Genomic DNA, 21,775 nt, shown 5'->3' with positions numbered 1-21,775 from the left:
TCAGCATGACTATTTTAGAAACACACTGAACTGACTGCTCTGAGTGATGTGATGTGTGCAGGCAATTTCTTTGGAGCTTCAGACTGCCAGGCGAGGCACAGAAGATCGATAGGATGATGGAGGCTTTTGCCCAACGCTACTGCCAGTGCAACCCGGGAGTCTTCCAGTCCACTGGTAGGTCAATGTGTGTCTGAGTGTGTGTGTGTGTGTGTGTGTGTGTCTATGTCTGGGTTTATGTGTGCCTACTGAGACATTATGTCACTTACCTACAAATATACATGAATATATTTTTAGAAACGTAGAGGAATGTAGTTTTTCACTGCAGTGCAAACGTGTTCACAGGACTATTTTTTAAATCCTGTCTAATTTCGATGGAATTCTGAGCAATCCCGCCTGTTCCCTCAGTTATTTCTGCATATATTTGTATTGATGCTTTCTAACGAATTAGTTATTTTAAACTACAGGCATCTGAACCATTTACTAAAGAAGAATAATTGAACGCATTTAACAAGCCGCACATGAGCAACCAGGCGAGCCTGGTATGCTCTCATGTTAATGAATGCGGCCTTTCTTTGTCACCTGACCTCCCTAAACCCTGAACGTAAAAACCGCAACGTTTACTGTGACGTTGTTGTGTTGGGTCTCACAGGGTCTCAGTCCTGATGCACACCTCTGCTACAGAACATTGCCTGTGTAATTCTGATTCTTGTGTGTGGTTAGGAGGTGTTATGTTTGTTTGCGTGCGCGTGTGTGTGTGTGTGTGTTCAGTTGTGGCAGTGCGTGCATGACTGACAGTCTTACTGTAGACAGATTGAACTACATTATTCATGTGCTCATGTTCTGCTGAGATGCACAGACAAGATAAAGTGCTGCTGTGTCAGCTTCACACACACACACATACACAGACACACACCAGTAAACCTGTATCTCATATAACATGACTTTTCTTACTCTTCTCAACACTTACACTAGATTGCTGTCTATGATTTGAAGTGTCCAGTCTGTTCACTTATCCTAATGAACATAATATAATTCACTGCACATGGCAAAGCTAAAATGGGATGAAATATACTTGGCGGGTCGTTAATATACAGCATGAAAGTATTACATATATGTGTAAAACACTGCTTTGTGACCAATGACAACCTATGAGAAAGTTTTGAAGACAAGCCATCAACATGAATTTGGAGTATGGTGTGAGATGAGACTCAGCTAAATATACCAGATTTAAAAAAAAAAAATCATTTTGTTGACAAAAACTAGGACAAAAAGTATTTGCAGTAAAGTATGTGATTACTAAGTAATAGTCCTCTTTCTGCATTCAAAATTTACAGTCTCTCTCTACCACCAATACAGGTCAACAATGTTAACGACATCATTCTGCACTTCGGCTTCTCATCAGATTTTCTATCGAATCAAATGCTATTTAGAATCTGAAGCATAACTTTCCTGTGTGGTAAATTTCCGGTGAGGCTGTGAGGTAAGCTAAACGCTATTGGCTATTTTAAAAGTGGGAGGAGCCACCCAATATATCTCGCCCTGACTTCCTGTGTCAGTGGCAGTTACGTCAACGCATCGACTAATGCTACGCGTTTCAAGGCACTTCATTGAGACTTTAACACCGATACAAATAAATGTCAGTGACAACAACAAAACACAAACATCCTTCTGGTTTTACATGAGCTGAATATTGCCATTAGAATGCAGTCATTCCCATTTTTTTTTAATGAATTATAACACAACAGAAAATCTAATATTGTGTAATCCATTACTGTTTCTTGATCACCTGTGCAGCCATGACACATTATAAATCCATTTCTAAAACTGCTAAGTAGCTTTTCATTATTGATTCCTTTATCCCATTAGTCTATTTGAACTAACTATAACTCGATAATGCATTTAGCCATGACTTTAAGTAAGAGACGTTTGATGTTTGTACTTCCAGACACATGCTACATCCTTTCCTTCGCCATCATCATGCTGAACACCAGCCTTCACAACCCCAACGTGAAAGACAAGCCCACAGTGGAGCGCTTCATCTCCATGAACAGAGGCATCAATGACGGTGGAGACCTACCAGAGGAACTGCTACGAGTCAGTCTGCCTTTTTAATTTTTTTTCCTCCTCCTCCCTTAATGTCTCCAGCTTTCATTGAAAAGACTCCTTTCGACGTTGCATGATTATTATTACAGCTAACAGCAGGGAGCTGCTTAGTAAAAATTGTATGATATTAAGAAGTATAATAAACTTAAACAATTAGATATCATTTGTGTAACAATGTGAAAAAGCACATTTATATTACGGATTGTGTTCAAGCCATTTTGACCCGACAGTCCCAAGGTGCAGTAAAGCTTAAAAATGTCTGGTGTTTAGTCTGTCAAATGTCTCCATCCGAATGTTGATTTTGGGTGGTTATTATAACATACTGTGCATACAGTAACATTGTTCCTCACAGAAATTATATTATACAGATTTTGATAAAAGTTCAATAAAGAAATCATTATGATTCCGCACATCAGTCCATCCAGGATTTTGCTATCGCAGAAATGAACGCAAAATCAAGCAAATTCCACAGCGTTCAGAGGAGCTTGCAATTTTTCAACATTACCTCAAATTTTCTGCAGATTTCAAGTAGATTCATGTAAAAAAATAAAAAGCACAAAAACTCTGCAAATCGCATCATAAAAATGCCGCAGCAAAATAGAGCATTTTTGGCCGCAACAATCACAAAATAAAAAGCTCTCGAAATCCTGTATGGACTGGCATATATAACCTCCCAGGCATCAAATGGACACATGCTTTAGTTTGTTTAATTACATTTTACAATTACATTGACTACCAGGTGCTATAATGAGAAACAGGATTAAACAGTCAGGATCATGCTTTTTTCCCATTTCTGTTTGAAAGCTCCTAGCCAGCTAGCTACTCACTGAACATAGGGATATCGAGATGACTGCTAATGAACCACTATAGATCTTCTGTAGAAGGAGAAAAAGAAGGGTAGATCTGCTTTTTATAAGAACTCTCATACAGGTATTTTTTGGCAATGTTATTACTACGGCAAGATTGTTTGATGGTAGTTCATGCCTTAAAGGACACATTCGTGACATCATCGCTCTTACTAGTGCCTGGCATTGACACAAAGCACATGAGCATGTTGCATTTCTCAATTTAATTGTGCAGATCATGCAGGGATTTATCCTCCTTATGGCTATGCTACTGCCTTCATAATTCAAATCATTATTTGTAAGACATTAGTGTGCACTAGTGATGTTCTGCTGATGACCAGAGCTTTGATGTGTGTGTTGAGAAAGCTGTATCAGTATGAAAGTCTGTATTAATATGTTTTCCTGTAATGACATAATCGATGACTTGAAGCTTTGTTTAGGGTGTTTCGAGCAGCCTATACTCCATGTACAAACATATTCAGTCTCAAATTCACTACCCACTGTCCCTGTCCAGTTGAAGCACTATTTTGTTTTAATCCTATACACATGATTAACTGTTCAAATAACTTTTCCCCAGTGTATGAGAGGGGACCCCAAAATTCCCAGAATTGTTAAAAAAAAAATAATAATATTGTGTTATAAAACTTACAGCATTTCTCCTTTAATCCCCTTCAATGTACTATCCTTGTGATGCAATACACTTGTCCCAGCATTTCTCCCATTCCTGGAAACATTTCCCTTAGTCATGTTTTGTCGTCACGTCCAGAGCTTCCTGCATTTTTTTCTGGATTTCTTCCATGGTGGCAAATTGTTTCCCATTTCAGTCTCTTCTTTCATTTCGGGGACAAAAAGAAGTCGCAAGGAGAAAGATCTGGCGAATATGGTGGATGTGAACCGATAACCACTTTGTCTCTAGTGCATTGTCGTGGTGCAAGATCCAGTTCAGGGTGCACCACTTCTTCAGATATGTTTCATTTATGCTTCCTGATGCACATTCGAATTCCGGGAATTGTTGGGTCCCCCCTCGTAATGTTTCTTGGAATTCTTATTGTTTTGCTAAAATCACTGTTTTTCCCCATTCTATGTCTTTGTTTGTGTCCTCTTCGGCTTGATCCTCTTCAGAACCTGTACGAGAGCATCAAAAACGAGCCGTTCAAAATCCCAGAGGACGACGGCAACGACCTCACACACACGTTCTTTAACCCTGACCGAGAGGGCTGGCTGCTCAAACTGGGTGAGTGAAATGCAAGGAGCTTAGTACTCTTATAATATTAATTCTATTTTTTTGTAATATTTGGTAATTAATAATATTATTTTTCCCCCAAGTGGTTATATTCATCTACAAATACTAACATTAATAGTAATTATTCAAATTTTGCAAGTACACTTTTGTTAGCAGAATGCCTGGATAATAACATGTTGTATGAATTCTCTACAAGTGTGTATTTTAACGAAGGATGTAATATTACAGGGCTGCCACGTGCCCTACATTCATAATTGACGTTACCTTGAGGTCTTCTATAGAATCATTAATAATTCATATATCTGCATTATCATCTGAAGACATAAACCCACCAGCAGGTGCATTTGCAGCCCTGATGTGGAGATCTGATGAACTGTGATATTGGAACCACTCCTTGCTACTGTTTTTGAGATTGCTGAGTTTTGCTATTGCACTAAGCAGAACTGTTGACTTGTATATTGTATACATTTACAAATGTATACATTTGTATACAGTTGCGATCAAAATTATTCAACCCCCATTGCAAATCAGGTTTATTGTCAAAATTTACAGACTTTCTGCTGTTTGCAATGAACAAATCAAACAAAAGCAATTGAAATAGTTCAACACAACGAATGCTTCAAGTGGTTTCCAAAGTACCAAAGATGCTTGCCATGAAGGTGTTGAATAATTTTGAAACTGGAGAAATCATTATAAGTTGCACTCTCAGTTGAATTTGTGTAAACCACTTGAAAATGTGTTGTGTTGAACTATTTTAAGTGCTTTTGTTTGAGCTGTTCATTGCAAACAGCTGAAAGTCTGTACATTTTTACAATAAACCTGATTTGCAATGGGGGTTGAATAATTTTGATTGCAAGTGTATTGTATTTACAGGTACAGATATTTGCTCTGTTTCTTTCTCTTTACACACACACACACACACACACACACACACACACACACACACACACACACACACATTCAGTACCTCTGGTGACCCCTGTTGAACTCCAGTGCATTGCTCTGCTGTATGTGAGCATCTTTTTATGCTGACATACAGCAAAACACTTCTCACTGGTCCTTTCTGTCCTGTTCCTCTGGTTAACAAATAATTTAAGCTGGGTTGCTTTCGGAGCCCTCACCAAACAACCACTTCAGGTGACTCACTGGACACTGATTCAGTGTTATGCAGTTGTTTTGTCAGGAACTAAGTTGCTCCCAGACCAGAGAAACAGATCCCTTCAATCTCCCGCGGTGTTGATCAGAATGCTGCCGCTGTGACGAGGAGTGCAGAGATGAAAAATGCAACACAATTGGTTCCAGCTGTCCTTTTCCAATATTGTAAAGTCAATACATAAAGTGTGGCTTTTGTTGTAAAATAAGAGCGCCCACTTGTGGTCAGAATAGGTCAGACACCCAGGACAGTTCCCCATTCAGATTTATTTACCCTGGTTCATTTGTTATGCTTTCTTACCCTCATGCTTGCTGTTTAAAAAGTTTTCTGAAACAAAAGCACTTCCTTTGATCAGCAGTGTGCGGTGGTTATAATTTACCATTTGATTTGATTTAATTTAATTTTTTTTGTTTTCTTTTCTTCCTCGTGTGTTCGTTTGTTCCCATGATTTTGGCTGTTGTCTTTTCCCTCAGGAGGTATGTACACCTGTTCCCTCCACTCTCCCCTTAAAGAAAACTAGTCCATCTCCTCGCTCTTGGGTGCTTCTGGTGGTCCGCCATGCTTTCCTTTTTCTCTCCTCTCTCTGGTGTTAGGACTCTTCCTTATTTTGTTAAGCCTTATCATCAGTTTGGTCTAATTTTGTTTGCTGTCTGTTATTGTTGTTTTCCATCAAGCTGGTGGATTGCCAGTGTGCCCTGCTCTTTGTCTCTCTCTCACTCTCTCTCGCTCTCTCTGTCGGTTGATTGCAGGGTGCTTGCGGTTTGGGTTCCATGTGACCACCTTAGTAAAGAGTTCTCACTGTTTCCTGTGGTGTTCAATTTTGTTTATTTACACTTTGGGAGCTGCAGTATTTTCTGTTAATCAGCAGTCTGGATATCTAGCAAACACCTAGCAAGACTAAGCACTACCCATAATATAGCATTAAGAATGACTATATCATTAGCACTTCATGTTAGTGCTTCATTTTATATTCCTCTGATCAGGATAGTTTGTGGTGTTCATGCTTAATCTGGACTGAGCGGAAATGCTGCACCTAGACCAATGTGCTTGTGCTGCTGTTCTTCATGCTGTCAATGAAGCAGAGGCGTGTGTCTGTGTGTGTCTGCGTATGTTTGTGCGTGGCCTGCCCTGTTGCAGTTGGTGTGTGCGTGCATGCAAGAGAGTGTGTGAGTGTGCGTGTGTGAGAGTGTGTGTTTGTGTGTGTGTGTGTGTGTGTTTGTGTTTTACGGTGGGCAAGTGTCAATAGTTAATGCATTAATTAAAATTCTGAGCATTATTGTTGGCACTTAAACATACACATACACAAAAAGGATGTGCTATATGATATAATAAACAAATAACTGCACTGCAATAATGATATCTGAGTAAAAGACATCATAAATATTGGCTAATTTATCTATCAAATATTATAATAATATATTATATAAGTTTATTAAGCCTATTTATAGACCCAAATTGTCTCAGATTTCAAGCTTGCAGTTGTCTCCTTCTGCTGCCAGACCACATTGCTTATTTCTTTAAACTTGTCCTTGTTCATAAATAAGGAATAAAACGTGACAAGACGTGCTCTTATGGGAAAGTAAACCACTTCAAATAGGTGTTTTATTTCTCTTATACCACAGCCATTTGACAACTACTATGAATTTTAATGGAATAATGTACTATTTTATACATTAGAAATAATACTTTTAATAGTTTATAGTTATATTTAATGTTGTGGAACATCCACAAGACAAGTTATCACTTACACTATAGCAACTATAAACATGGTGTCGTTCCCTACACCAGATAAAAACGTACACAACTGTCGTGAGAGAAATATAAAGCATTGGCGCATTCTTGTCTGGAGAAGGCTGATTAGTTATCAGTACCGTTCATATTTTAGCAGCCCATTTGTTCTACTGTGGCCCATGTACTGTAGGTACATCGTTTGCTATTCTCCGTATCCCTGTTCGGCTCCATCAGCTAGGCAGTGCTCTGGGTTACTTTCCAATCCCAAACAGTCCAGGACACTCCTCCTAACCCTTAACCAGGTCCCGATGCCAAATGACTGTGCTCATTAGTGCTTCTTAGAGATCATTCATCGTAATCATCTACCCAATCAACCAATCAGCTCGCTATCTAGGACATATTCTCCCTGATGCTTCTCCCGAATGTCTCTGTGTGCTTGTTTGTAGCTGGATTATGGAAAATGGAAAATTGGTTATTCCTTGTTTAGAAAGAGCAGGCACTCAGGTTTCTCAAAATCTATTTTTGCAAAAATAATTATAGAAAATTTATTAATTAATTATTTAGATATGGCTTAAGAAAGAGTTTTGCATGTACATTTACTTCTCCAGGATAGCTGATCATGAGTGCCTGTATATCTGTATTTATACCATGGTCTGCCTGATTACTCGATTCTGATTGGCTGGAAGGTCTGCGTTAAAGCCGTATATACCACAAATAATTCCGGACAGTTTAATCACCGTTCTAAATTAATGTGCTGCCTATAAACAGCTGGAATCTCTCTCTCTCTCACTCTAATAACTCTCTGAATTGGCTACATCACTCTCTCCTCTCCACTAATAGCCGGTGTGTGGTGGTCGTTCTGGCGCACTATGGCTGCCGTCGCATCATCCAGGTGGATGCTACACACTAGTGGTGGTTGAGGAGATCTCACCTCCAAACTATGTAAAGCCCTTTGAGTGTCTAGAAAAGTGCTATGTAAATGTAACTGAACCCCAGCAGATAGTCTTGAAACTCTTGTATTCAGCTAGAAAGAAATCTACAGATGTTTTTGCCTGGTGATCATGTTGACGACTGTCTCTGGCCGTTATTGCACTGTAACCATTCTCAGGTATGGCTGGACCACTTCTTATCCCAGTATAGGTTGTTAGCCCCATGGACTGCTGAATGTCTGCATTTTAAATTGCATTGACAGAGTCACATCAGATGATTAGCAGATTGCATTTAACAGAATATAAAAATCAAGTCTATGGTGGTAATAATTAATGACTAGTAGCGAGTGGGATGGGCATGCTCACTGGTTGCTGCTATTAGAGTTTATGAATAACTTGTTACTTTTGCCCCCAGATTTACACATGGGAGTTTTAGGGCTCCATTCACATGGAGCAAAAGATGTAGGCCCGTTAGGTCAGAGTTAATATACTGTAGTATACCATTTAGCAGTCAATGCAATTCCAACGTCTGTCTTAAATCTGATAATGCAGCTGAGTTGAATCGGGTATTTTTAAATACAAAAATGACTGAACCGTCCTGGATTGTAATCTCCGCTTTGCAGTAAGGTCAGTAGCTTAGAATGAACCAGAATTAAAGGTTCTATCTGAAGACCAGATTCTACAGAGACTGTTGGACCATAATACAGGATTGGGAAGGAATGGAGTACTTGGGGGGATGATGGGAAATGGAGATATTTATAGAAATGCTCTCATTGTCTCAATTGCCTGCTCATCTGTCTGTCTTGCTTGCCGGCTGCTCCACTCTTCAACTTGCTGGGTGCTCTGAGGTTCCCTTGTTACGCGGTGCCATGATTAAACTAACCCCACTCCTTCGCTTCACAGGTGGACGTGTCAAAACCTGGAAGAGACGATGGTTCATTCTCACAGACAACTGCCTTTACTACTTTGAGTACACTACTGTAAGTGCACTTAATGCATTTTTTGATATTCCTATATCTGTGCTACCACATTATAGGATTTGTCACCGTCCACCAGACTGTATCACATGATGCGTCTTTTACCAGCTTAAAGGTCATGTTATCTAAAGAGACAAAACATATTTTAAGTCACATGGAAGCAAGTACACTGCAAAAAAAAAAAAAGACATCTTAGCAAGTGTAAATGCCTTGTATATAGTCAAATGTATCTAGTATTTCTTATTATAAGATTACAATAAATCAAATATAAGATTATTAATCCTATTTCAAGCTATTTGTACTCGTTTCAAGCTTGAAATAGTATTGTCCTATATGAAGATAATTTAGCTCATTTTTAGCATTTATTTCTATCTGCCAACAGAATAAGAACACTTCAGGCTTGAAATGAGTAATAATTGGTTTAATGATCTTATATTTGGGTTATTGTAATCATACAATAAGAAATGTCTATGTTAAAGATATTTTCACTTGCTAAGATGACTTTTCTTACATTGCAAAGGCAAATTAGTTTTATACTAAAAAGGTATATTAATTCTCTCAAAAACACTGTATGCTGTGCACAAATGACAAAGCTCTATGTCAGGTAAGTAAAATGTTATTGTAATATATTCCACATTCTACAACTTGAGGACCTCATGAATTTTTTTAACTTCCTAGCCATTGTTGCCTCTGGCCTGCTCATTAGAGATCTACATCTAGATTTATGGATAATGTCTATTAAAATTGCTATGCAAATAAAATTTCATTCAATAAAGCAAAATACTTTCAGTCTCTCCGTTTTTTTTCTTTTTGTTTGTTTTTTTGTTTTTAAAACCCTAGGTCTTTATAGAGATGGGTTGCATTTTAATCAGTTTTCCCAAATTAAATTGGCTTTCATCAACCAATGTAAATATCCTTAAGAGGGTGCCACAACACAGCATAATCAAATAGAACCATGATGTGTCATAATTTAGCTGGAAAATCTGTTTGCATCATTGTTTATCCCAAGTTTTCCTTATTAATATTTCAGCTTTTTTCACCTCAGCTTAGCAGAACACTTAAGATACGTTAACACGTGGAGATTTTATTACTGCAAGTCACCAGTCACTGTACTATGAAGTCGTAAGTAGGCGGTCCTACAACTGGTTGTCATAGTAACATTTATCAGTGGGTGGCACATCTAGCATTCAACTTGTGACAACAAATCAGTTTTCTGGCGGGAGAGTGTTTGGATACAAAATTCACCAGTGTATATATGCACCATATCCTACAAGATGAAGGAGAAGCAGTTCCATTGGTAGTCGTTGCACTAGGTCGCTCCAAGTAAAATGTTTCTCAGCTTTGTCACACCCGCATCTAGTCACCAACGGTCACAGTTGCTCATGTCGCTGTAAGTCGCCAGCTCTCATTGAAAATGAATGGTCTCCGGTTGAGTTGTCACTGCAAGTCGCTCTATGTGTGAACATACCTTTAAGCAGGGTTTTTTTTCCTGTGCACAAATACAAACTTTGCATAAAATAAGTGATTAAAAACACTATATCTGATACAATCTATTCTTGCACATAAAATTTGAAATCATTCTCACTTTATATGCTACACATGCATTAATATTGACTCTTCTCCTCCCAGGACAAAGAACCCAGAGGAATCATTCCTTTGGAAAACCTGAGCATCCGAGAAGTGGAGGACAAGAAGCCGGTGAGGTTTCTTCTTGGTCTTTAACTAATTTTGGCATTGGTCTTTAAGTAAAGCTATCTTTTTGCTCAAGACATGGCCCTCGTTCATACTCGGGCTGTCCCTTAATTTAAATAGGCTTAGATAATGTAATAAAACAGCTATTTTCTGTTTATTTAGACTGCAGAGGCACATAGACAGAAGTCAGTGATGAAGTTGGTTGTACAGCGCTATGAAAAAGTATTTGCCCTCATCCTGATTTCTTCTGTTTTTGTGTATATCTCATACTAAATGGTTTTTATTGGAATACAGTCAAATTTATTGGAATACAGTAAAATCATACATGGTATATTAATGACAATAAAATTATTTTGCAACTTCTCATGTGCTCATTTATAGTAAAAAGGCTCTTCCATGGAGTACAATTGTTTAATCTGAGAGCAAAACCAGCACTATAATGAACACCTGGAATGTTCTGTCAAAAAACGATAATGTTAAGAGCCATCCTTATCAGTGTAGGCACGATATGCATGCTATATATATATCTCCGTATCTCTAGCGCCTGTGGTTTTGGTACCACTGAACTTAACCCAACTATAAAAACCCTCACAGTGCTGCACTCTACAGCATTACGGTCACTGATTGTGTGTATTCAACCACAATTTCCAACCTTGTTTGACACATAGATCTATTTTCTTCTTGCCACATTGAACTAGAATTGAGATCAGCTGGGCCTGCTCAGCATTTTTATGCAAGTGACCATAAAAGAGAGCATGGTAGGATGTTAAATGCTTAATTCCTTTGTGCAGTAAACCTGCCTGGAAACATCTGCACAACATCTGTAAACATATAAACTTTTTTTTGTAAGGGGGTAAACAAGAGGAAGTCTCATCCTCTGTCTGCAATTGTCAGTGCTCGCCATTAGAGGGAGCAGTCACACAGCCTCTTAAGCCATCTCATCGTTAATAAGAGAAAAATATCTCTGACACTTGCAGCGAACAGAAAGTTTAAGAATTTTGAAAAGAAATATTCAGTATTTTGATGCCGTCTATGTTAACTCCTTTGTACAAAAGTTCAGATTTTATTTGCGTCCTATCTCTTCTATTAAAGCACATATTCAGACGATACGGCAATGGATTTAATCTAACTTGGATAATTAGTTTTTACACAAACTTGTGGAGTCCATCTGGAGTTCCAATTCATGGAAATCTTTCTAAGATTCTACTTTTAACTTAAGTTGTTGCTGATAATATAACTTGTAATGAAAATGTTTGTATTGAATTAGAAACGAAAGCACAATAGACACATTTTCACTAAGTGAAAGTAATTAAGCTAGATAACATATTGTATTTTAAAATGCTTTATACCATGGTCTGTCTGGACAGTCGATCCTGATTGGCTGGAAAGTGTGCGTTCAAACCCTATAATGCACTGGTACCTCCAGTCAGTTTAATCACTGTTCAAAATTAATGTGCTGTCTATAGACAACTGTAACCATAGTAACATACAGTTACAGCTGCATACAGTAGTTAAACTCACAGCTTCATTATTAGTAGAGACACGGCACAGACGCAGGTAATTCACACACACACACACACAATCCCTCTCTCCCACTAATAACTATTTATTATAATTCATTCAAATAAATCTTTTTGCACTAATTTATCTCTGTGTATGATTTAATGTGGGCAGAATTCTAGATCTAATGACCCGTATGTAAAATAATGAAAATGAACTGAATTTTGAATGAATTTTTTATTCTTTCAGTCAAATTTTGCATTGCAAACATCAAACACAGCTTTCCCTTGTCATTGCTGCCAAATGACCATGGTATAAGCAGGATAATCCATGGCTAGGTGTGCGTTACATGATTTTAATGCACTCTGCTTCCCATTGGGTGGTTCTTTGCCTCCATGTTGTGCATTAAAATCGTGTAATGTACACCTAGCCATGGATTATCCCTTACATATCTACACTTGTCTTGTATTTTTTTGTGGAGAGTATCTGAAATATCCCAAACTATTTCCTATAATTTAATCTTTACACCTAACTGCATGGTATCTGTGCTTTAGAACAGGGAAGTAAGTAGTATTGATCATCAATGTTGTCACTTTCTGTTACTTTCTTTTCTACAGTGAAATGTAAGGCTTTCAATCATTTCTTACTTTCTGCCCCCTGGTGAACATGTTCACATTATGTACAAGTATGAAGTGTGTGACATCATCACTTGTTCACAAATACACAGATGCAGAAGTATAAATCAGGCCTCAAGTGTTCCTTTTGTGGCTCTATATTCGATTATTTATATTTCTGCTCCTCAGAACTGCTTCGAGCTCTTCATACCGGACAATAAGGATCAGGTGATTAAGGCGTGTAAGACGGAGGCAGATGGGCGCGTGGTGGAGGGCAATCACACATTCTACCGCATTTCCGCTCCCACCACTGAGGAGAAGGACGAGTGGATGAACAGCATCAAGTGAGTGGACACATCAGTAGGGACGCTTATTACTGACAATAAAGGATTAATGAAGTTAGTTTAAGTCCAAAACAATCATCTGGATTTGAGAAAAATCCAGTTAATATCTAAGAAGCATATTAAAGCCATTTATGTACTGTATGTGGTGATGTGGACTGGTAGGGGTCACTAATGATTTTTCCTGATAATCCTTTCTGCTGATCTGACAAATGAAATATGATCTGTACAACACAGGTTTAGTGTCCACACCAGATTGTTATAACATTAGTCTCAGGACAAACACTTTGATGGGTTTTAATAAAAAAAAATTTTTAATGCCCTTTTTCGGTATGCAGTATAGCATGTATCTCTTATATGATGTATGATCTTGTGTGTGTGTGTGTGTGTGTGTGTGTGTGTGTATATATATATATATATATATATATATATATATATATATATATATATATAACTACAGTATGTCATTCTAGCTTGTCTTACTTTTGTTGCCACTGTTTTAGACAAGGGTTCATACTTTTTCAAAGTACTTTTTAATCTGTATGTACTGTACATCCTGAAAAATAGCCATTGATAAGAAATGCTTACAGTGCTTTAAAATGCTTAAGTCAAAAGATGATAGGTATATGCAATGTGCTATTATGAAAAATAAAATAACATGTGCCCCACAAACTAAATGATCAGTACTTGTACTTAAACAGACCTAACACTGGCAACTGACATCCGTAGTTTCATCTCTTGGGTAGTTAAAAAAAATAGTGATTGGAAAGTTTTACAACTACAAATTTGGGGCATCAGTGTGAACCCTGAATTAAAGGAGATAAAGCTTTAAAACACCAAATGTTAAAAAAAAGTGTCTACTGATCAGCTACACAATTGAGCTTGTGTTCATGGGGTGATTCATTTGCTGTTCCAAATAATCCCACATTTTCTATGGAATTCAGGTCTGCTCAGTCAGAGCATCCCAGTGTTCCATCGTGCTTTCACTGCACTGTGTAGTTGTTCTGCCAGAATGTAGGAGTGTCAGTGGTGTGTTCTGCTTAGACATGGTTCTCTGCTCTGTCAGAAAACAAAGTGTTTTTTACAGTTGCAGTTGATGACTGCAAAGTGCTGACACTGGAAAGTCTTTCCAAAACTTTTGAAAAACTTCTTACAGAAAGAATGATTATTTTCTGAATATTATAATATGATTATATTTGTTATTATTATTATGACAAATAAAAATGATTATGCATTTTTTTTGTTAAAAAAAAAGCTTAACATTTTTTTTTTTTTTATTCACATTATTGCTATAAATAATAAATCTGGTTTGAATTACAGCTGTTAAACTGAAGTAACACCATCTGACTAATCAGATTGAAGAATTCAGCAGGGTTGTGGTGTATGTAAGGGATAATCCACTTTTTGGTGTGCGTTACAGGATTTTAATCCACGGAGTGCATTAAAATCATGTATTGCACACCAAACCATGGATTATCCCGCTTATACCATGGTCACTTGCCTGTATTAAAGCTGTCATTGATGTTTTCAGTGTAAAATTTGACTGAAAGGATTAAAATAACGGTTAATTTTCATTAGTTATTTTATATGCTGGTTATTGGATCTAGAATTCTGCCCACTCTAAGTCATTCACAGAGATAAAGTAGTGTGATAAAGTGAAGTAGTGTTATATATATTTGAATGAATTATAATAAATAGTTAGAGTGAGAGAGTGTGTGAATGACCTGTACTATGCTGTGTCTCTTCTAATAATGTAGCTGTGAGTTTAACTATTGTATGCAACTGTTACTGTATATTACCATGGCTACAGTTGTTTATAGGCAGCGCATTAATTTAGAATGGTGATTAAACTGACCGCTGATTAAAATTCAGACAGACCATGGAATAATGTACAATAAGTCACTGTTATTGGTAAATTTAACTAACCTTTAATGCAGGGGGTTAATAATTCTAAACTAGGTGTATGCAGACAATTATTTAGCCTTATATTATCCATTATTATATTTATACAAAACTTTTTTCTTCTTTGTAGGGAATTAGATCCCTGTGTGATATTTTCTGTTTTCTCCCCCGCAGGGCAGCGATCAGCAGGGACCCGTTCTATGAGATGCTGGCTGCCAGGAAGAAGAAAGTCTCCTCTATGAAGAGGCACTAAATCTGCTCAGGGTGATTCAGGGCTGTGTGAGTGCTCCCTCTGGTGGAGAGAAGTAACACTTGCAGTGGGACGATGAGACTGGTCTCCTTCCCACTGCTTACCCCCTTTCAATAATGTTGTGTCTGTACTGGGACAGAACGGGGTTTAAGGACTAAGTAGCACATTGGAGATTGAAAAAAGCCAGGACTAGGCTCTATAGTGCCCAGCAGGAACTGTGCTTCTGCTCCTCTTCCTGTTTAAATGTCCCTCACTTCACCTTAGTGTGTGTGTGTGTGTGTGTGTGTGTGTGTGTGTGTGTGTGTGTGTGTGCGTGCACGTCAAGGGCATTCTGCTTCAGACTCTTCTCTTGAAAATCCCCAAAGAATCAATCTCAGTCCTAATGCTGAACCAAAATGCACACTTTGTCTACCCTGTTTCTATCTATCCTGGTTCTTTCATATCTCTCTCTCTCATGCTCTCTCTCTCTCTCTCTCTCTCTCTCTCTCTCTCTCTCTTAAACATGTCTTAAAACACACACACACACACATGTTCACGTTTAATCAGCAGGTCTGACAGAATGTGGGTTACCAAAAAAAGGCCTCTCCTTGATTTCAAAACAGGAAAGACCCTTGTATGCTTTTTTTCTTTAGTTATGTACAGGCAATAAGTGTATTTTTTACATTTCTATAACCTCTGTATATTCATTTTCCTCTCTTGTCGATTTGATAAACATCATTGTAAAGCACCACATGGCTTTCAGGAGAAATGGAGGAGGCGGTGTTTAGTGTACGCAATGCAGGATGTGAAGCAGTCGTACACTCATACACTATCTGGTCAAAGTATGCGGACACATGAGTATCATACCCATATGTGGGACTTCCCCAAACTGTTGATACAAAGTTGTAAGCACACAATTGTGTAGAATGTCTTTGTATGCTGAATCACTATGGTTTCACTTCACTGGAACTAGGGTGTCTAAACCTGTTCCAGCATGACAATGCCTCTGGGCACACTGACTAATTGCCAGGCCTTCTCACCATTAGTGTCCTTTCTCTTGAATCTGAATGGGCACAAATCCCTACAGCCACGGTTCAACTTCTCAGAAGAGAGAAGGCTGTTATAGCTCCAGATGAATGTGTGAAGGTGTCCATGTACTTTTGACTATATAGTGTATGTCAAGCTAGGAATGCCGATGTAGGCCTTGTGTGTGTGTGTGTGTGTGTGTGTGTGTGTGTGTGTGTGCATGCTTCTTCAGCTTGCTGTATGCTAAAAGGCCAAACTGTTTTAGAAATAGCAATCATACTCCTTTTGGGCTGCTTCGTGAATGCTGTCCATGTCACTTGTACTGAAACATTGCAACAACCGCGAGTTCCGAACTCTAAATCTGCCTAAACTTAAATCCGCAAATTGTCATCAAACCTAAGGTCAGGGACGAAACCCAAGATAATTTCACGTCATCACAGACAAGACTTCCTGTACCTTTATTGATCCCTCATGTCTGAACTAATGTGTGCTCTAAATAGCTTACTGGCCCCTTTTTACCTGCTCTGACAGAGTGCATGCTTTAACGTCACTCTTTCCTTTCTGTGTCCTTCTTTATGATTTTACCAAACTAGCAGTTTCCATTCTCTGAGCAAAGTCATACATCTGAGCAGTATTGGTTTATTTATCAAGGATGTATATACTTCATTGTATAGTGATTATCTTTATGCATTTTATATAAATGTGTGTAGCAAATACATTATTAGCTGAGTGCCATTTTTTTCACTTTTTTTCTTTTTGTCTATCTTGAAAGTGTACCTTTGGCCTCACGGGTGTGTGTGAGCTCAGTCATTTTTAGTAAAAAAAAAAAAAATTAAATTACAAAATAAAATCTAAACACCAAACGCTGTGTCTTGCAATCATCTAAACTTGCATTATGATTTCAATAGGTGGATTTGATAACATTTCTCTGGATTCTCTGTTTTCCTCCCACCTCCCAAAAACATGGTTTGCCTTCAGATTGCCTTAGGTGTGAATGAGTGTGTGCTTGGTGGACTGGCTTCACACCTAGAGTGTATTCCTGCCTTGTACTCAGTGCTCCTGAGATATGTTATAGATCGATCAGGATACAGAGTTTAATGAACATGAATAAATTCATGAAAGAAATAAAAAACAGTTCAAAACATTAAAAGGTTATCACAAGGTGGCAGTGTCTATTAATTTCCCTATTGTTTGAGCCGCAAGCACAGAGTGGCATCACAAAGAAAAAGTCCCTTTAAAGGCAATTCCCTTTAATAATAAAAATAAGCCATCTTAATTTTGTTTCCCAAGAACTATCATCCGTTCACCAAACTCTAATCTTGATATTATTGCCTGTCTCACCACCTTCACTCCAATAAACACTCATTATACGACATTTTCGAATCATGAGATGCTATAATTCAGGACTCTTTTGTTGCCTGTCTGATAAGCAATGACCTTTATTATTATCTCACCATGATAATCATTACACCGATCTCAGGTTACTGCAAGTCACAAAGACACACCAAAAACAGAGATGAATCTCTACACCTCCGGAAAGCCAGATTCATGTGAATGGAAGTTGATTTTAAATGGAACAGTCAGCCACATGTAATTACCTCACATCTAACTCAATTTCACAGTGCTTCTGCGGTCAGCTTTGTTTCTCTTCCAGAGAAAACAGACATGCAGGTCATGAATTGAATGAATGAACGGATGGGTTATGAAAAGCACTTTTTCTGTAGAATGAAATATGGAATTCAATAGAAATTGCGATCCTTCTCAGATATAATTCATGCACTACAAAGGAAAATAAAATTACATTTCCATCCCCTTTCCAACTGATAAGGAGGAAGGAAGCACTGAAGTAATGTTCAGTTTGATCTTTTATCTGCTATCTGTTGAGATGTGATGCTTGGTTAGGCCATCTCTGAAACCCCTCTTAGCTACTAGTTATAAAAGTGACAAACATTATTACACATATTCTTGCTTTTACACTTGGGCTGGTTAGATCTGTTTTGCATATTTGTTTATACATGACACAGTCAGTAGGATGGTTTTCGAGAAACCAAGGCGTAGGTTTCAATTCACTGGGGGCACAGGGTGAATGCCTGGAAGAATGCCTTTATTTTGCTTTTGTAATGTGACTCTCCATGAGGGCCAGCTGTTTCCACTGTTCTCTGTGCATTTTAGTGGAAGAAAACAAACTCCCAAGGGTGTGTCTAGGACATCAGGAACAATTTGTGCCTATGTACACTACCAATCAAAAGTCTGGACACACATACACATTGAAGGGGTTTCTTCATATGTACTGTTTTAGAATAATAATAATGATAATAAAGACACTAACTCTATCAAATAACTAAGTCAAAACTAAAAAATTATGATATTAAAACTATTTTAGATTCCAAATTCATAACAGTGTTCCCTTTCAAAGGGAGCTCAACATTGCGTGAGCTTCAAACTGTGGGAAGTACGCTCGCACGTGACTGGTATCTGATGTCTGTGTAAAATCGACCTGGCATTTCACGCATCATGTGACTATAAGAAGGCGCCTGTAAACCACGTCATCAGCTTTATTATCTTCAGCGAATCCACATGTCGGTTGTCTGTGTGGACATTCCTAAAAACTTTTCACTTCTCTCTATTTTCAGGAAATATATATATATATATATTTATATATATATATATATATATATATATATATATATATATATATATATATATATATATATATATATATATTTCTTTTCTATTCTGTCGCTATCCTGTTAAACAGAATGAGCCATAGAGAGTTCAGAATGTGTGTTACTCCCTGCTCTGTTTCATTACGGGGGAGGATGGACACACTTTTTGTGTGAAGTGTTTGGGAGTAGGGCATGCTGTGGCAGCCCTTGAAGGGGTTGACTGCACATATTGTGAAAGCTTCACAATTAACCAGCTCCAATCTCAGCGTGCTCTCTTCTCAGCCGGAGGGAGTTGGGTTTCGGAACCTCTGGGCTTTGGGGATACCGTATGGATATGGAGGAGGAACTGGAAACGACTGCTGCTCTATCTCTTGCTCTTTCCTCTAGATCTGATCTGACTCTCCGCTTCCGGGTTTTGGACCTCACGTAGCGACTCTTTCCGGTATGGAGAGTCAGCCCACCCTCTCTGACTCCGAGGAGCTAGAGAGGGGAGCCAGTGCACTAAAAACGGAGAGCAGCTCTCAATCCTTTATGAGCTGCTCGAAGTGATCAATAGGGCTGTCGAGAAACTGAAATTAGACTGGCCTGGGGTAGAGGAAGTGGCTCATGGCAGGCTGGACGAGTGGAAGTAACTCTCCCTTAAATTGCAGAAAACTCCCCTTTTTTCCAGAAGTGCATAACGAAATATATTGCTTTCTGGGGAAAGATGTACACCAGCCATCTTTATAACCCCGCAACGTCGGATTATATCGTGGAGAATGAAAAGTACGGATATTTTGCTATACCGAATGTGGAGGAGGAGCTTGTGCGGTACCTCTCTCTGTCGACGGCAGGGAAATTAAGGTGGCCGGCTTTGCCATCCAAGCTGTGTAAGACCACCTCGGTGTTGGTTGGCAAAGCCTATGTGACAGTGGTTCTTGCTTGTGGGTTACTGCATACAATGGCAGTGTTGCAGACCTACTAGGCAGACCTGCTGCAAGAGCTTGACAGTGGGAAGGGAATTGGGCCTGAGGCAGTGGCGGAGCTTCACAGGGCGACAGATTAGTCTCTTCGGGCGAGGTCGTGAGAGAGGCACCTATGGCTCAATCTCTTGGACATGGGGGATAAGGATAAGGTCTCTGCTGGACGCCTCAGTTTAACCTTCCGGCCTGTTCGGCGGCACGGTTAACGTCATTGCCAACAGGTTTTGCAAGGTGAAACAGAAAACGGCGGCATTCAGCCAGTTCTTTCCCCATCATGTCGAGTTCACCCCAGCATCCCCAAGAGCAGAGCCCGACATTAGCACAGGAAGAAATATCTCTCTTGGACAAAGGGACCATAGACCAATGTACATTCCGGGCAACCAGAATGTGGGGACAGACATCCTGTTGAGGCAGGGGCTGAGGCCCGGTGATTGGAGGCTCCATACGCAAGTGGTGGAGTCCATATAGCGGAAGTTTGGCCAAGCAGAAATGGATGTGTTCGCCTCTGAGGAGACAACACATTGCCTGCTGTGGTTTGCCCTCTCTCCTCCCACAACATTAGGGCTGGAAGCCATGGTACACACGTGGCCAAAGTCATGTCTGTATGCCTTTCCTGGGATCCCTCTGCTCCCACAAGTTCTAGCACTCCTTGGGATCTGCTGTCTCAAGCCAGAGGGTTGATTTTATCACCCTTGGTCAGAACTATGGAAACTGTGGGTCTGGCCCCAGCTCATAGATTCCGGTATCAACCGAGGTTGTAGAGACCATGTTTAGTGCTACAGCACCATCCACAAGAAAATTGTATGCACTCAAGTGGCAACTTTTTGTCTCATGGTGTGAGGAACGTCAGTTAAAAACATCCGATGATCAGGGCCGATTATATCCTGTCAATCAAAAGAGGGTGGGAAAACATCGATTTCGTGCTGTGTGTAAAGAAGATGTCTCTTGTGTGTAATGATGACGAAACTGCAGTTTGTAAGCTCTGTAAGCTCTGCACTGCTAAAGTTTTACACCGAAGTGAGCAGAAGTGAAGCAGGAGTTTCGGCATCGAGTCAAATATTTTTTTGACCGTAGAATTAGAGCAGTTTTATAAGGAAATGAGCTGTAAGTTTTATTGAGCATCTTGCAGAACCCGCCACGGTTCTTCTGGAGACTTTGACTGTCACACTTGCTTCTTATTTTTGCAGCAAAATCCATCATTATGTTTTGAAAAGTGTCTCTTACCACTTAATATGCTGCTTTCTTTACTGACATACAAATCATTTTGGGCTGGAAAACTAATATTTATAAATCTAAAACTTTGTACTAAAAAAAAATAGCGTGCCTAAGACTTTTGCACAGTACTGTATATTAAAATATTAAATACTTTAACAACATTTTATGGTACACGATCATCTTCCTGATACACGATATGTATCACAATATATATATATATATATATAAAAAAAAAAAGCAATTTTGGTTCCTTGTGAATGTGCAATCACTGACTTTTTACAATGAGTAATGAAGAATTTCTGACTTACAGCAGAGTATGATGATGTCATTACATTACAGTATGAATATCATTACATCATATCACCCTAAGCCATAATACATGCTGTATCTAAACCCTCAGGGTGAATGAATGCCTAGAGCCTTCAGTGAACTCTTACAGGGTTGACAACCTCAGCACTGAATTCCTACTCTAAAGTTAAAATATCTTCCACAGTGTTTTAATTTGAATGCGTCAAATGAATTCCTGCAGTGTTAAAACAATTCGTTAAGGTGGTGTATATTTTGTTGTCTAGGTCTTTTACATGTGTACTGATGTTAACATGTAATACATTTATATTTCATAATACCAGGTATTACATTGTGGCTTC

General features: G+C 38.7%; 1 protein-coding gene across 3 annotated transcripts in view; it reads left to right on the top strand.

Moving 5' to 3' along the window:
• Window positions 1-17,148, top strand: part of cyth1a (cytohesin 1a) — a 77,768-nt gene extending 60,620 nt beyond the window's left edge. For 2 of the 3 annotated variants that reach the window (XM_047150375.2, XM_017489331.3), the window contains exons 7-13: window positions 62-174; window positions 1,946-2,094; window positions 4,071-4,183; window positions 8,906-8,984; window positions 10,611-10,679; window positions 12,977-13,131; window positions 15,205-17,148. In XM_047150375.2, coding sequence (XP_047006331.1) covers window positions 62-174; window positions 1,946-2,094; window positions 4,071-4,183; window positions 8,906-8,984; window positions 10,611-10,679; window positions 12,977-13,131; window positions 15,205-15,283 — 757 coding nt within the window. In that variant the 3' untranslated portion in view covers window positions 15,284-17,148. The remainder of the gene's footprint in view (window positions 1-61; window positions 175-1,945; window positions 2,095-4,070; window positions 4,184-8,905; window positions 8,985-10,610; window positions 10,680-12,976; window positions 13,132-15,204) is intronic. The other variant, XM_017489323.3, reaches the window with a different exon arrangement.
• The last annotated feature ends 4,627 nt before the right edge of the window (window positions 17,149-21,775 follow it).

Source organism: Ictalurus punctatus, chromosome 2, assembly GCF_001660625.3.
Source record: "Ictalurus punctatus breed USDA103 chromosome 2, Coco_2.0, whole genome shotgun sequence".
Taxonomy (NCBI): Eukaryota; Metazoa; Chordata; class Actinopteri; order Siluriformes; family Ictaluridae; genus Ictalurus; species Ictalurus punctatus.
The sequence above is the reverse complement of the archived record's forward strand: the minus strand, read 5'-3'. Positions and strand labels throughout refer to the sequence as shown.